The sequence below is a fragment of the Drosophila virilis genome, chromosome 3, assembly GCF_030788295.1.
Source record: "Drosophila virilis strain 15010-1051.87 chromosome 3, Dvir_AGI_RSII-ME, whole genome shotgun sequence".
Lineage (NCBI taxonomy): Eukaryota > Metazoa > Arthropoda > Insecta > Diptera > Drosophilidae > Drosophila > Drosophila virilis.
The window spans coordinates 10692591-10709872 of record NC_091545.1 but is presented as its reverse complement, the minus strand read 5'-3'; the positions used below and the strand labels follow the sequence as shown (position 1 = coordinate 10709872).

At 43.2% G+C, this 17282-nt stretch overlaps 1 protein-coding gene across 3 annotated transcripts; it reads left to right on the top strand.

The window, feature by feature from the left end:
* Nucleotides 1-1737: 1737 nt before the first annotated feature.
* Nucleotides 1738-17207, top strand: dyl (transmembrane protein dusky-like). Of its 3 annotated transcripts, none has more exons than XM_032434872.2 (3): nt 1738-2179; nt 12287-12523; nt 14874-17207. In XM_032434872.2, the coding sequence occupies exons 2-3, from the start codon at nt 12458-12460 to the stop codon at nt 16641-16643; spliced, it is 1836 nt and encodes a 611-aa protein (XP_032290763.1). In that variant the 5' UTR covers nt 1738-2179; nt 12287-12457; the 3' UTR covers nt 16644-17207. The 3 variants fall into 3 exon arrangements, with proteins under 3 accessions (XP_032290763.1, XP_015030751.1, XP_002047078.1); XM_015175265.3 differs by lacking the exon at nt 1738-2179 and adding an exon at nt 11212-11352; XM_002047042.4 differs by lacking the exon at nt 1738-2179 and adding an exon at nt 11255-11396.
* Nucleotides 17208-17282: the final 75 nt, after the last annotated feature.

Sequence of the window (17282 nt, the reverse complement as noted above, 5' to 3'; positions counted from 1 at the left end):
TGAATTGGTCGTCAGCGTAACTGATGATAAACCCAAAATTGAGACTAGCACAACAAAATGCTGGCGGGACGAGCGTCATCAAAGCCACGGCATATGATTCACACCGGATCCGGCGTGCGACAACAACAACTGTAATAATAGCAATCCATGTGCCCATTGCCTTTGAATGAAATCGAAACCTGGTCGCTGGCAGAGCCGGAACTTTCGATTTCTTTCGATTAGTCGGGTGTGTCCCATGGTCTTCTTTGGGCTTCGCTCATGCTGTCATCGCTTGGGCAGCCAAGGCGCATGAATTTGCCAGCGAGTGGCAAATCCGCGAGCGCACGCATAAATGAAAGTTCATGGAACGCAACTCGGGCTGCTGTGTCGAATGGACAAAGCTATTTTTAAAATGCTCGTGATTGGCTTTTTTATTTTTTGGTCATTTTCATACTTATATATATATATAAACATATTTCGTGTTCGCATTTTGGCAAATTTGTGGCGCATTCTCATTTCACTCTTTCGCCATTTTAGCGCCATTTCATCATCGAAAATTGCGCTGTTTGTCGAAATATGCGAGTACTTAACGAGTTGCTGGCACATCTTCAGTTTGTGCAAAAAATGGGCACAGAGTTGTTTAGCCAATTGAGTTAATTTATGCGTGGGTTGATTATTTTTACAGCTATTTTCCTAAAATATAGCATTCAAGATCAATAAATCACGCTTAGAGTTTCACAATTAACTTTCAGTCTCTTTTACAAATTGAACTTCTTTCAATTTGTGCATATTTTGAACGCTTTATTTTACTATAATAATATAGTTACCACAAAATGTTATAATCAAAACATTTCATTCAGCGTTTAACACAAGACTGAGACAACGAACTTTTTTAGTTGCTAATTTGTTTTGATATATTTTGAAATTGCTCCAATCCTTGTTTTTTACCGCTTTATTTTACTATAATAATACAATTAAAATAAAATTTTTTTAATGAAAACATTTCTTACAGCGCTAAACAAAAGACTGAGACAACGAACTTGTTTTTCGTTGCTAATTTGTTTTGGTACATTTCTGCCTTTCTTTTGGGTGAGACAATGCACTCGAAACACACAAAAATTAAGATATTAATTTATTTCCGCTAGACGCGCAACAAAGGTCATAATGATTAAAAAAAAAGTCGAGTTGGGGCGCGCAACAAACAGTTAAGTTATTGTAAATATTTAAACGCATTATGGCATTAACGATTGCATAACGCGGCCCATAATTTAATTTTCCAATGCATTGGCCAGAATAATAAGCATGGGGCTTAGCGAGCTCCGTTAGGCGCTGAATCAGCCGCATCCCTTTGTGAATAACAATGGGAATTAGGCAATCGCGGCGACGCACTCGACGTCATCAGTTACCTTGACACGACGACGACGACGACGGCGACGACGAGTTGCCAAAAACAAAAGCCCGCAGAAAGCGGGCTGAAATGAAAAGTTGCCACAACGGGTTCGGGCTCGGACTGGGACTCGGTCTCAGTCTTGGTCTCAGTTTCGGTTTTCGTCGGGGCGCTGGTGCCAAAAAGAATAGCCGAAAACGGCAAGTTTTGCATTTAACAACGCTTGCTCTCAGTATTCACAGTGCCTCTCTCTCTCTCGCTGTCTCTGATTGTCTCTCTCTCTCTCTCGACAGCGCTCGAGCGGAGCGGCAACACACAGAAAGGGGTCAAAACTTTCACGCGATATAAAATCTTGGTTACCGATACGGCCGGGCCGCATTTTCATTTCAACTCTTGTGTGCGACGAGTCAGTGTCTGGCTGGTGCGACGCTGCTGCAGTCTGTCTATCGATTCCGAGTCCGAGAAATCGATTTCGAGAGCGAACGACTCGTCCTGAACACTGAACCAAACTACGCGTTCGAGCCGCGCGCCCTTCCAACCAACCGTGTGACCGAGTCTGAGTGCGAAAATTACAAAGTGTGCCCAAAAAGCAAATAAAACAAAGAAAAACATAACAATAACAAAAACACACGAGCAACGCGCTTTGCTCCTGATATATTTTGTGCGAAATCCGAACAGAAACAACTTGCAATATTCAAGGCCCCAACCGAGCCGTTAAAGCCAAAAGCCCCGTGATCTACGCTCAAAGGCAGCCACTGTGCCATTCTTTCTCAAAAGGATTACAAAAACGCTAGGGATTAACACTGACTAAAGGTAAGGCTCGCAAAATAAAATATTTGTTGAAATGATCTGATGAAGCTTTAATTAATACTATAAACAAAACTTGTTGCATGAAAAGCGCTTAAACCGGTTTTGTAATGAACCGTTTCGAGCTGGGAACTCCAATATTTTTAAACGTAAGCCGAACATTAAATAAAACCAAAAAGTTTAAAGTTCAAGTTAAACCTATTTATTGGATTTGTCAGGGAACATTTCAAGGATTAATTTTGGATAGGGAGCTAATTAAGCCCACATCTTGTATGTGAATCCCTGTACGTCTGGCAAAATTTTCAGTACAACGGGCAATCTTTAATAAAAAAAGAAAAGATATTTGGAATGCAAATCAAAAACCAAGGCTTAAACCATAAACTGCTTTCAAGGATGCGGCAAAGAAGTTTTACGAAGCGCACCTAAAGGCAGGAAGATTGTTCGAACCGTAAACCTTCTGGCCAAGGAATAGTTAATAAATTTTAGGCTCAAGCCAGAATTGTTGTATATTATGCTGCTTCGAGACAGCTAAATAATATTTATTATATAATTCGATTTACTTTCATTAAGCTAACAAGATGATATATAACTCTGGCCTGAGTGGTTCAACACAATTAGCTGCAGCTTTAACAGCATAAATAGTTCAACTTAAACTTAGCTGCTGGCGATTTTTTGAAGTAACCCAGTCAGAAAAGTAATTATGAATTATTTTAAATATAAAGAAAAATGTTAAGAAAAGACATAAGCCAATTTAAAATTAGTCAGCACAATTAAAAGATCTGCTTAAGTCAACTATCAATAATTGCTAAAGCAATTAAAATAGTTGCTGCATATTTACAGACGCGTTCGATAGACGCCTCAAGCTACACATTCAGTTCTATGTAAGCCAACTAACGCAAGTTTATAGTCAGGCTGATTGTAAAAATAATGATTATAATAATAATCATAATAATAATAAGAATTATAAGCAACTGTAGCTCCAATTGCGCACAAAAGCGTTGCAACATTTGGGAAAGAAAATCAAAGTGTTTTCGGTTTATATCGCTGCTAAGACTAAATTGTGGCATCTACATCCATTATATATAGATGAGTGTGTGTGTGCCTGTGTGTGTGTGTAGATTTGCCTATGATTGAAAGAGCAAAAGAAAGCAGACGCTAAACTTTCGTCGAATGCGCCGTTTGCCTTGGCGTGCAGTATGCGGAAATTATTAATAACAAAAGAGCAGTACTTGCTACACTCACACACACGCACACACGCACACACACACACACACACCTGGTTTTAGTTAAAAGCTGTGGCCGCTGAGGCGTGAAGCAGCGGCATTTGAGACTTTTTGTTCATTAGTTTAATTTGCATAAATCTAACCAATTTGGCAGCCACCCGCAGACGCAGACGCAGACGCAGTCAGCGTCAGAGCCACAGCCAGATCCAGAGCCACAGTGCCACTTGCCACTTGCCGTGGAGCTGGTATTGGTACTGGAACTGGAACTGGAACTGGCTGCAGTTGCCGGCGCAAGAGTTCTCGCCGCTGTTTGGTGAAATTTCATCGCGTTTCGCGCGAATGAAAGTCTGAAATTGACTTGTGCCGCTTCTCATTTGCCGCTGCTGCTGCAGTTGCTGCCACGGCTGCTGCTGCTGACGCTAGTTGTGATGGTGGTTTATGCGCCAAGCAACAGATACAAGTACAGATACAGATACAGCTTCTATAACACTGTAGTTTTCCATGTGTGTTTGATTAATCTTGCGAATTGCTTTGTTCAAAAACTGCTCCACTTTGGCGCACATGAAAACAATTTCGCTGCGCGCACATAAATACACACACACACACACAGGCCTACGTTGGCAATTCGTAGATACTTTCGTAGCTGTATCTGTATCTGGCTAGCCAGCACGCGTGCATTGTGCTTGCACTTGCTGCCAGCCAAGTGGGTTGCGCATACGCAGCGTGGCCCGTCAGCCAAACGTGCTGCTGCCGTCGCTGTTGCTGCTGCTGCTGGCACTTGTCATTTGCCCAAACATAGCACTGGCAATACTTTTAATTGATTCCATAGACACACACACACACACAAATACACATAGTTGCATACACACGCAGGTGAAAGAAGCTGCGCCACTTGCAGCGATATAATTACTGGTTTACTGGCTGCCTGTTGTTGCTGCGTCTGCTGCTGCTGTTGCTGCTGTTGCTGCTTGCCTTGGCGACAATTTTAAATTAACGGCAATTGTCTTTGCCGCCTGTACAATTTTCACGCAGTTTTTCCAACTCAGCGTGAACAACAAAAACTTTCATTGCTCAAGACTTTGGCAACTGTTGCTGCTGCTGCTGCTGTTGTTGCCGTCGCAACATCTTCGGCTTTGTAGAGCCCGTTGACGTTAAAAGCAAATGTTTAGAATGCCAAGGCATGCCCGGACCAATAACAACAATTACGCAGCTATTTTGTTAAGTATGCGAGCTAAAGCAGATTTTCTCCTCTCTCTAGTTGCGCTAGAAGCAAGGCAGCTATTATGTAGTTGGCTTTTATGAAGGAATATTATTATAAATATAATAGAAGCAGCAAATTTGTTATAGCGTTAACTAGAAGTCAAATTGTCAGTATATCAGATGCATTCAAAGCAAGGCTGTAAAACGGGTTTTAAGCCGGGTCAGTTTAATTAGGAGTTCCATGGACAAGCAATGGCCAATTCTTAAGCAGAACATAATCACTTTTTGGGCTAACTCTTAGCCAGGTTTCAAACCAAGCCGAGGTTCACGAATTCGACAAGCCGTGAAAATGAAGTGCAGAAAACGATTGTTGGATTTGCAGTCATGATTTATAATCAAGTCGAATTCATGCCGAAACATTCAATCAAATCTTTAACACCACAGAAACTCATTTGCTGCCACGCCCTGCGCTGTAGCGCCCTCCGCGGCATTGGATTATGCACAATCAATTTTCGATTTTAAAGGAAATTTTTTGTAAATCATGCAAATCAATGGGCCAGCTTTGATTGCGACGTATCAAGCCCAGGGAGAGTCTGTATGAATTGTATGAGTGCTACTTATGAGAGTACTCGTGGCTGCGGCATTTGGTGTGTGCAACTGTGGCAAGTGAGGCAGCCTGCTGACAGCAATTGTAAAGAAATGAAAACCACTTTCTTTGCATGCATGCCACAAAATACGCCAACACCAGCAACAACAACAACAACAGCAACTGCAACTGCAACCCAAGTCAAGCCAAGCAAATTGCATGCGTTTTGTGGCCGCCGTGGCTGGCAGTCGGGGGGCCAGGCAAGCGGAACACGCTGGCGTCAGCGTCAGCGTCGGCGTCGGCAGCACGAAATTGGGTCACTAATTATTTCAGAGCAAAATGCAACCGGCCCCCAGTTGCAGCCGCGCGCTGTCGAAGCCAAAGTCCAAGTCGCAGTCGGCAGCTAACGATGCGTTGCGAGGCCACGTCGAGGATATGCCAGCTCTGTTGCCTTGTTTTTTTTCTTTTTTTCTTTCGCTTCTTCTCCTATCTTTCTTTCTTTCTTTGATGCCTCTGGTCTCTTTTGCAGTTGGGCTTTCGGCTCTTTCACTGACAGACAGCCGGCTGTCAGCTGTGGGCAGAAAGTGCAAGCCCTTGAGTTTTTACTTTCATTAGCTTTGCAGCATGGCAGCAGCTGAAAGGATGGCAGCAACAGAATGGAGTGGACGGGGAAGGGGGGTGCATTGAACCGGTTTCAAGTTCCAAGTGACCAAATCGAAATGCATGCCCATGTCCATGTCATGACTTGCCTGCAATTGGATGCATTGGCGAATTTCGCTACGTTTGGTTTACCGTTAAACGAAATGGAAAGTAAAAAAATGGCTGCTCAAGCAGGGGAGGGAAGTTGTAAATTATGTTAATTTTGTCTCGTTTTAGCTGGGGTGCGCATCGATTGTTGCTGTTGCTATTGTTGTTGCTATTGTTGTAGCGTTTGTTGTTGTTGCGGTCGCTTATCTGCGATCCTGACTAACGGCACTTCTGTCAGTCATTTGGCATGTTTAGCGGCGTCTTCGGTACAAGCTTTTTTTTCATTGTTTTTATTTTTTTGACCGCCATTGTCCACAGTTAACTGACAGGAGGCTATCTTCAATCAGACAAACGAGGAGAAATCTAATTTGACACTAAAACTGAGACGTTTGTAAATGCCACTAATATTTAAGATTTTGAGGCAACTTCGCTGACCACAATTTAAACATTTATTTTAAAATAAAATAATATAATCTAATAGAATAACAAAATCCCTATTTCCCGTCGGGAAGAAGTGCGTCAATGGAGAAAAAACATACATAAATAAGATGAAAGTAAAAAATAGAATAGAGAGAGAGAGAGAGAGGAAAGACAGAGATGAGGCGAGAGAAACGGATAAAGTAATAAACTTATTGTTAAGTAGAAAGGAATAAGGGTTAAAGAGTTTGGGATGTAAAATCACTGACCGAAGAAGAAATAACTTTTAGGCTCTATATTAGGCTCTTAGTTATTAGTTATTAGATTCGATGGATGGAGAGTTCAGAGAAGGCAGAGTTAAGTCTAGACATGAGACAGAAAACGACTTGTGCAAAGCATGTTAACCCCGCTCTACAAAATGATTATTTTGAAAGTCTTGCAGATTGGCACTCGATGAAGGGATAGTTCTATGTGGGAATTTTGAGACTTCTTGCTACGGGGATGATGTGGCCTATGCATTATACCTTGCCTGTGCCCCATTGCATATATATCAATCTGTCCCCGTAGCTAGTGTGAAATCCTTGGCTTTAAAGACACTAAGTTTTCCCACTGGGTGACAATCGTTCCGCAGGTTCGGCTTGCAGGGTTCGCTGTTCAAAGAAAGCTCGCTGCCAGCCACCGTCATCCATTGCAATTGGCATATTAATGCTGCACGCCCATATGCCCGCCCAATGTGTCGCTCCATTTAGCATAGCTGTCCATATCAGACATATGCAGATGGTTTCCACTTCACTTTTCACTTTCCCTATATTTGCGATAAATGCGTTATCGTGCTTTTTTTTTCAACTTTTTTAACTTTTTCAAACTTTTTCGTCTATTTGTTGTGCGCTACGCATATGCGAAAAATTTCACGAAAAGCGCTGGCAAATGAGTGAATGGAATGCCGCCAAGGCGGCGTGGCATGCAACAATTTACTTTCATTTGTCGCGCAGGCACGTCTGGGCGGGCAGGGGGGTTGCAGACTACTTGTCTTTTTGCCTGGGGCCTGCGGGCGCCTTATCACTTTTTAATTGTCGCCAACTGTCGCGAGCTGCGAGCTGCCGGCGCCAAAAACTGGAGCATAGAAAACTAATTGTCTGCTCTATTTTACATAATGCCTGGCAAAAAAAAAAAGACGATAACAAAATTGTGCTTGTCCGCCAAGACGCATAGCTGCGGGCGTTTGTGAAAATGCAGCCAAGTTTGTTGCCTAAGTCATTTGTTTTTCCTAACTGACAATCATTCATTTAATTTTTCACTTTTAATTGAGTTACATAAATCATTTGACTGGCCATTTATACAGATAATAATTATTTTCGTAATTTTAAAACAATTTTTATGACTGTCTCAAGTTGAGATCTTTATCAATTATGCTGGCACGCGTCGGCCAGGTTAAGAGTCAAAGAAATGCCCTTTCGCGCAACACGTTTGCGCGCCGCTAACAAATATTTTGTCAGCTGTCGCAGATCTATCTGGAGAAAAAGTTACTTAATAGCTATAAAAAAAAAAGTGAACTGAGGCACATACCACAAAACGAAATGAAACGTAAATTGCCCCTTCACTGTCAGCCAGCCAGCTCGCCAGCCAGCCAGCCAGCCAGCAACAAGCACATGCAAACCTTGGTGGTTAACATTTTTTGTTTTTGTTGCTGTTTGCTTTTCTTTGGCGTTAACATTTCACTTTCACAGCATCCGACTTGTGGCCGCAGTTCGATATAGATATTGGCATAGAGACAGCCGCTGGAGACATGTGTTTGTAGTTAATTACGCATGGGGCTTCAATTTCTATGCCACAATGGCAAGTAATATCGATCATTTACGGCGCAGCCACAATGACAACGAATTCTGTCTAAGTGTGTGTGTGTGTGTGAGCATCTTGTAGTAGTTGTAGCACCGTTACATTTTCAAGGCGATATTAAAAGCAGCAGCAGCAGCCGCAGCTTCACACACAGCTTCACACACAGCTACACACACACACAGCATCTGCAAGCCAGTGAAACTTTTACCCGCCAAGCGACAAAGACAACAACAAAAGCAACAACATCAGCCAAGCAGCAATCGAAGTGGTAAACAAAAACATTCCAACAATAAAACTGACAAAGACCCAAAACTCTGTTTCGAGTTCTGTTTTTTATTTTTGTATGTTAAGCAAAACCTGTGCACGCCCATTGTTTGCATTAGCTTTGGGCTCTTGGAACCACGGCTCTGGCTCCAAGTCAGGGCTTGGTCGCTGGCTCACAGCTGTGCCATCTGTGTCATAAGCAAAAATTTGTCAGCTTTGATGCTGTTTGATGTTGATGTTGTCTATCGTTGGCGTGCTCAATTAAGCAAAATGTCCGGCCTGTGTCGCGTCGTCGCCTTCCGCCCCCTCCATCATTCGCCGGACATTTGCGTCGCCCGTGGCATTGCCAAAAGTGTTTGCCGTTTGCTTTTGGGTAGTTTTGTGAAAGCGTTCAATTAAATTAATGGAACTAGCCAAACGGCTGCCACCAAATAAAAAAAATCCCATTACAAGCTACAAAGAAATTAACTTAAGCTAACATTAAATGCATTTGATGCAGCCAATTGACAGCAGGACAACTAAGTCTTATTATTTGACTGGGCCATCAAATTATATATAGAGCTGTTGATAGTATTCGAAATTAATATGCGACCAACATGTGATTGTCTGGCATTGTTATTTGGCATTGATTGCTAGCCTCAGGCATCATCCTGCAATTCGAGTGTCATGAATGGAAACGCATGGTTCAAAATAAATATCCGGCTCATCTAGCCCAAATTGTTGGTCATCAGAGCACGAGCATTGGCAGCCACGTAAATTAACAAGAATTAGAACAAACCGAACGCTAGAGTTATGTGTGTTTGTGTGAAGTGCAGTGGTTCACCTAGTTTGCGGCAACGACAACGACGACCAGTCAAGGAGACAGCTTCGATTGTCATTTCAATCAATAGACGGACGCCGACTTGCGCTCCCGCTCCAAAAGCAAACAAACAGCCCACAAACAAGCCAATAACAAACAACAGCAACAACACAAGCAACAACAACACGAGCAACAACTTTTCATTGCATTTTCACTTGCTGGCACTTTTCACATTATTTAATGTTTGTCAGCAACAAACCTGAGCTGAGAATAAATCGTCTAACAAAAGAGCAGCAAGTGCTGGCAATGTTGCCCCTGTGGCAGCCAGCCAGGCCGTGTGGCATCGACTGGCTGTTGGGTCTCGCTAAAGCTTATAAGCTAATTAGTCAGGAACTGGCTGAAAACAAAAGTTCGCACCTTTAGGTATACTTTTTTTCTTTTGTCTGACGGCAATGATAACGATATGTAGAAATGCCAGTAAACAGTAATTTGATTGTGTTAATTAAAAAAGAAAACAAAAGACAGCTACAATAACAACAACAACAGTGGCAGCAGCAGCAATGCCCTTATATGAAAAAGAGATGCCAGACGAAAGCTCGCTGGGAGTGCGCATGGCAAACGCCAACTTTCACTTGCCTTATGCCAAACGAGCAACAATAACAACAAGCCACTCATCATCAGCAGTTACACATAACTACAAAACAACCACAAGAGCAACAATAACAAATGGCAACAACAATAAGCAATAACAATGCGCATCAAGCACGCTAGATGAGGCTGGATCATCAGATGGCAGTCAACCCCACGAGCCGCCTAGAAGTCTTGTATGATTAAGGCATACCCTGCAAAAGAGCATGGCTAACTAGTCAAGTTGTGTGTCACAAAAAGAATAATACTATCTGTCACATAAATATCTCTGTCTAAAGTCTATCTATTCAATTATGCTACTAGATACTCTTTGTATTATTAAATTTTTATTTAACACTTTTTTGTACTAAATACATTTAGAGATTATTCACGTTTTTTGCTGTGAAATGCCTCACTTAGCCAAATGTAAGTGTATATTGAATTCGTTGTACTTAATATATAACTATATCAACTTGAATGTAACGATTTGAGTCGGCATTGATAAGGCATCTTCATTTTGCTGGCTGCTTGGGCAGCAATTAGCAAAAATTTCGCTGCTTGTTTAATTGCCAAGTTTGTGTCTTAAGTCTTTCGTATGCAAATGGGAGACAATTTTGCTCGGGTGAAAATAGTCGAGGAAGAAAGTGAAGCAGCAGAAGCCCCAAAAAGCGCCGTTAAAGTAAGCAACCCACACACACATCCACACACACACACACACATAAAGGCACACAATCAGGCACGCACACACACAGAGGCACACACATAGAGGCACACTGACCAGCCCCATTCATTGAAGTTCTTTTGGGAGCATTGCGTAACGAGCCAGTCAGTGGTCGTGGCTAGGGTCAGCTTAAGCGGCGTCAGCGTCGACGTCGACGCTGACAGTGGCGCAGCGCAGCGCAGCAGCGTCCGTTACTGTCTCAGTGGGTTAATGGTACACTTGCTCAACGCTGGAGAGCCGGTTTTTGTATTTTTTTTTCTTTATTTAGCGTGCTCGTCGATTTATTGCGCAGCTTGTTAAAAAGCCATTTAGATGGGGTGTGCTCGGGTGTCGTACTTTTCGGCTGGCCGGTGCCATATGATGGGCCGCTGTTACCATCTGTAAAAGTAAAACTGCCCGCTACAACATTCACCAAGGCAGCCCAAAAACTTACAAAAACAAAAAAAAAAAAAAAAACTCAACACTCAGTCAAGTGAAATGCGACGCAGACACCGCTTACTTTTTTTTTTTAAAAAGCAACTCCCCACAGCCCCGCTCGTAGCACCGCCAAAAGCAGCAGCCGGCGCGGCAACCTGAGCTCAGCCGCTTCACTTGGAGCTGTGTGAAAGCTGCGCCTCTGATGCGGTCGTCAGTCTCAGTCTCAGTCGCAGCCAGAGCCGCAGAATCGGCCTCAGTCTCAATCGGCAAGCAGACGAAGACGCAGGCGCAGCGGCAACGTCTCCAAGTCGAAGTCAACGCGCGGCACGTGAAATGTTTAGCGTATGTTAACACAATGTTATTGCTATGCTAGGCCAAACTGTAAAGTAAGCACCGTGGAATACAAGCACACAAATACAAATTAATGGGGCCCATAAAGTGGGGCCAGCCACTGTGAAGAAAACTTGCAACTGCGTTGGCGTTTGGCTACTTGTTGTTGTTGCTGCTCACTGCAGCTCCTCCGTGTACTGTTATAGTGAAAATAGAAAGTGGTTCCTGTTTGTTGCCCGCGAGTTTTCATTTGCTTTACATAAAATGCAGTTTCGGCGACTATAAAAGTGTATGTGTGTATGTGTGTGTGTGAGTGTGTATATATATAGTGTCATTTAAGTGCTTTTCAAGTTATGAGCATTAAGCCATTATGAGTCTGCTCTTCATTTTGTCTTATTGTGGTTATACGAACCAATAAAATAATTGTACATAATATTAATACAAATTTAAAGGTTCCGATTAAATTAAAATATACAAATAATATTTAAAAATGAAAAAGAAACAAAAAAGCATTTTGAAAGTTTTCTTCAAAAGGCATTAGGTCTACGATTTACGATTTACTACGAATTTTGGTAGCATTACAAGCTGAAAATGTTGCCAATTTTTGGCATGAAATTTGACAGAATATAATAAACCATCTAAGAATCAACTTAGACTTTTAATAAACAACTTTAAAAATTGAAAAATAATAATAATAAAATACGCAAAACATGTAAAAGTCGAGATATCGACTTATTATGGATCAAGCTATGCAATTAAAGGACAAGGTCATGGAAAACAGCAACACCCTGTAGAATATGAATGCTGTTAATGTCAATGTTAATGTTAATGTTAATGCTAAATGCTTAGACAGTTAAGAGCATCGGCCTATATACTCTATGCAAAACTACACGCCGTTTAGCTGCATTGTTTACCCTTGTTCCCCTTTCTTTTCTGCTACTTACAGAAAGAGACACCAAAAGATCAACAAACCTGAGAAGAAAGCAGCGAGGAACACGAACAGAGACGAGCAGCAGCAAAAATTCAAAACAAAACGATTGGCTGTATCAGGCACCAATTCGGCGCACCGACAGACACACGGCTATATAATCGAACAGATTTATATAGCAGCAGTAAAATGGGACATTATACGCGACACAGTTGCCTCTTGGCCTTAGTCTTGTGCCTGGTATTCAACACACAGGTAAGTCCCCCCCCCCCGCCTATCCCGTACATCCAGCTTAGTTTGGGAAGAAAGTGTTGACGTGAACTTTACAAGCCACTTGTTGAAATGCAGATCGATGTCCGATAGCCCAATCAATATGTTTTCATTTCAATTAGGAAACACCAAACGTTATACAGTTAGAGTGGCCCACTTAGAAGAAGAGAAGTTGAGATGTGGAGAGCGATCGGTGAGCGACGAGTTCGTTTCTTATGCAAACCAAGCTATAGCGGATTCGATCACTTTCGACGCGACGGACTACCGTTTATCAATATACAATTCAATATCAATTCGAATGCAAATCAGTGCGAGTGTCCATTGTGTATGGCATATTGATGGATTGACCAAACGTTCAGCGTGTATAAGATGAGCTGTAATGCTAGCGGTAAAGCTGAGATCAATGCGATCTATGCGATACGCACAGGCGGATATGCGGAGGCAGAAGAAAGGCAAAAAAAAAAGTGCAATAAGTGAGCTGCCGTCGCCGCATTAAACGGCACTTGGCTGATCAGTGTAATTACAAGCAAGCGAGTGTGAGAGAGAGAGAAAGATAAAGACCGAACTTAACAGTGGCGCTTTACAGCCGCTTAACAGCGTGCAAAATGTTAGCCATTTGAACGGTCGCCAATCAAAATTACATTTTCGGGATATTTTTGCCGCAACTTGGATGCGCTTTCGTTTGAAATGGCATGGCTTAAACGAAAAACGTATTTTTCTTGATATGCGTGCATGTAAATGAAGCCAAGTTATGGCTTATTTATGCAGCCATTTAAGCTGCATCAATCACACACACAGCCAATCGTTAAAGCGAATATCATGCAGATGCAATCGCGTCACGGAAAATGCCAGCTACTAACTGGCCAGCAGTTGTAGTGGCTGTGGCCGTGGCAGTGGCAGCTGCGTGTCTGTATTGGGGCAGCGAAATTGCAGTTATGCTCTGATTTGTACCAGTTTTGACTTTCTTGTTTATAGCGCATTAATACATTCAGATTGCTATATTATTTATTTATCGTCAGTTTTCTTTAGTGCCGAGTGAAATGCACCAGTAGAAGTGGAAAAACTTCAGTCCACAGATACGCATTGAAAGCTTCATTTAGAATGTCTTGTCTTATATCAAAAGATACAGAAGTTAAACACATTTCGTTGACGCTTTTTTATTTGATTTTCGTTTTGTTCGTGGTCATTTCACTTTCAAAATCAACTCACGACAAAAGATTCCCAAAAATCCACAGCGTCATCGTGTGCCGCCGACTTGAACTTTCGATTTTAGTTGGGTTGTGCCCAGATACAGACAGACAGAGAGACACAGACGCAGAGCGTTACATCCGTTTCCCGTGCACAGCCAAATAAAAAGCCATAAAATTATGAACCGAATGTGAAACGGGAACGAAAAGATACACTGAAAAGAAAGCGACGCAATCCAGTTGGTTGTACCAGAGCGGAGAGCGGGGCATATATACATTGCTGTCTTATGCAATGGGCCCTCTGCTTTTGGCTTAGGTAAACATGCTTCGCTCCGGCGGCCATTTAATTTCAAAACGTATATAATATGCTCTGCAATTTTCAACGCTCTGGCACGCTTCTTTCGAAAATTTTGGTGACGATCAACTGGGCTCCAATTGCATAATCCGCCTCAAATTAAATGACAAAATAAGCAGCCAACCATAAGCGCAAGTTTTCCGCAATCCCAACAAATCGCAGATCTTAATGCGCACGATTATGGATCGTAAAGAGCTTTCATCATTGGCAATCTCTGTCGAAATCATCAAGTTTTCTGAACAAATATCTTTAGTAATTTATTATAAGCGCAATTTGAGCTGGTGGCCAAAGAAAGCCCTCTGATAGTAGTCTCTGAATAAACTAGCAACAGAAGACCAGAACAGAGAATGGTTTATTCTATAGATAGAAATTATCCGGCTCTGCAGAAGAATTATTATTATATCACGGCTAAATTTGGTCAAGATATTTTGAGAAACAAAAGTTTTCTATATAAAAACTTATTTAAGTTAGAGTTTTTCCTATAGTGTATAGCAATTCCTATATATGCCAAGATTGATTAAGATATCTTGAAAAACAACAGCAATTCTTTGAACTCAAAGAAAGAAGAATCGTTTCTAAGGCACCTCTATATTATATAGTACTTCGATGTGGCCGATGACCACACAGAGTTTCACGAGGAAAGCAGACGGACAGATTCTATATCGAACGACTGCTGATACTGACTTATTAGATTTGAAGATTTTTCCTTACGTGAATAAATATTCCATTTAAAGAAAATAGCAAATTTATATTAGATATTCTACTTACTCATGAAGTTCTTTTACTCTGGCAGCATCTCTCGGTTCACGGCGATGCCTCACACATTGAATCCGCCGCACTGCCACTGGAACACAGAGCGGGCTACGGACCGCCAGCGCCATCGCCCATTTATGGCGCACCACAAGGCCCGCTGAGCACTGGCGCCACCAACGATCTGTCCGAGGAGGCCTGGCCGCTGGCCAGCACCAATGACAGTCCACAGATCAAGCATCTGCAGGTGCAGTGCGAGAAGACGCACATGCGGGTGAACATTGAGTTCGATAGGCCCTTCTATGGCATGATCTTCTCCAAGGGCTTCTACAGCGAATCCCACTGCGTGCACATGCAGCCGGGCACTGGCCATTTGAGCGCCACCTTTGAGATCTTCCTGAACAGTTGCGGCATGAGCAGCTCGGCCAATCATAATGCGGCTGGTTATGGTGCACCGACGCCCTCGGGTAGCTATGTGGAGAACACGATCATTATTCAGTACGATCCGTATGTGCAGGAGGTGTGGGATCAGGCACGCAAGCTGCGCTGCACCTGGTACGACTTCTACGAGAAGGCAGTTACCTTCAGGCCCTTCCAGGTGGACATGTTGCATGCGGTAACAGCCAACTTCCTGGGTGATAATCTTCAGTGCTGGATGCAGATTCAAGTCGGCAAGGGCCCATGGGCCTCTGAGGTGTCAGGCATTGTGAAGATCGGACAGACCATGACCATGGTGTTGGCCATCAAGGATGATGAAAACAAGTTCGATATGCTGGTGCGCAACTGTGTTGCCCATGACGGCAAACGTGCTCCCATTCAGCTGGTGGACCAAAACGGCTGCGTTGTCCGACCCAAGATCATGAGCAAATTCCAGAAGATCAAGAACTTTGGTCCTTCTGCATCGGTGGTCAGCTTTGCTTACTTCCAGGCCTTCAAATTCCCCGACTCGATGAACGTGCACTTCCAGTGTGTGATCCAAGTGTGCCGCTACAATTGCCCAGAGCCGAAGTGCGGTCCCGGCCTGCCTGGCGGTGAATATGGACTGCCCCAGATAGGCGGCAATGCGCTCTCCGAGGAATATGGTCCACCAGAGGCCTACGAACGCAACGATTTCCCATTGGGTGGCCTCCCACCAGCAGCTTACCCCGATCCACGTCATCCTGCTGATGCCAGCGGCGCCTATTCCGAGAATCAGCCCGATGTTGTGCCCTCGCCGCAGGCGCAAACCTCAGCCGTAACGACAGCCGAGTCGGGAGCTAATGCGGGCAGCGGTCCAGCCAGTTCACAGGCGCCACAACAGCAGCAGGGCAATGGCAACAGCAACGAGTTGGGTCTGCCGCCACCACCGCTGCCTGGCCAGCCCGGTCAATATAGTACCGTCAAGCGCAAGGATGATCTGAGCGCTGGTGGCAATCTGGTTTCGCTGGGCGGCCGTCCACGCTCCGTCGAGGGTCTGGATGATTTGCGCGGCGTGCGCCGGCGTCGCGACACCATGGAGATTGTGGTGAAGCCGCGCATCTACAAACGCAACGCACAGGAAATGACCGACGTGAACACGAGTCGCATCATACAGGTGGTGGCGCCCGGTGACGTTAACTTTGCGCTGAACAGCAATGCCAGCAACGAGACGGTTGTCATACAGTCGGCGCGCTCCGCCGATGCCGAGACCATTTGCATGTCCGTGCCCAGCTTTGTGGGCGGCCTGGTGATGCTGCTGCTCGTCCTCGCTGTGGCCTCTCTAGTCGCCGCCTTCCTCTTTGTGCGAGTGCGCCACTTCGATCGCAAGGGCGCGGGCATGGCCTATGTCAACTAAGTAGAAGGCAATTCACACACACGCGCACACACACGCACACACACACACTAGGTATCCACGGCACCATCATCAGCACGGCGTGAACAGAAAACCAAATCAGTTTTATGTGCACTTATCTTCATCCCGTCACCTCACTCACTAACTATTTACTTATTTATTTATGCCACCCTTTTCACCTAAACTATTTATTTTTTAATTTTTTTTGTTTCTTTATCGAACTATTGAGTTTATTTTCCTTTTCCAATCGCTCGCTGCGTATTCGTATGGCAAGGTTGCCTTATCTGCATAATTCTTTAGTTATTAACGAAGAGATCGAAACGAAAATAAACGAAATTGTGACGTCATTTCTCTCATTGTCAGATTTGTTAAGTTTCAGTTATACATAAATAATTTAAAGCTATCTAAATTACGCGTTTAAATGTTATCATAAAAGGCACAGCGGCAAAATGGAAATGCTGAGAATCGTTTAAAATAAGTTAATATAGCAGATGTATATATTAAATTATTTATTTATTACTTTATCTGATAGCTGCGAAATAATAAAAAGTTTACTTTTATTAAAAACTGTGTTCTGTTTTTATTTTTTGGGGCGGAGGTATTTTACATAGCCGCAAAGGCACACTTTCCAGCTGGAAATTC

Coding starts and splice junctions, on each gene's coding strand:
- dyl (XM_032434872.2), top strand. CDS start 12,458: ATGGGACATTATACGCGACACAGTTGCCTCTTGGCCTTAGTCTTGTGC. Junction 12,524..14,873: donor GCCTGGTATTCAACACACAG/GTAAGTCCCCCC, acceptor TTACTCTGGCAG/CATCTCTCGGTTCACGGCGA.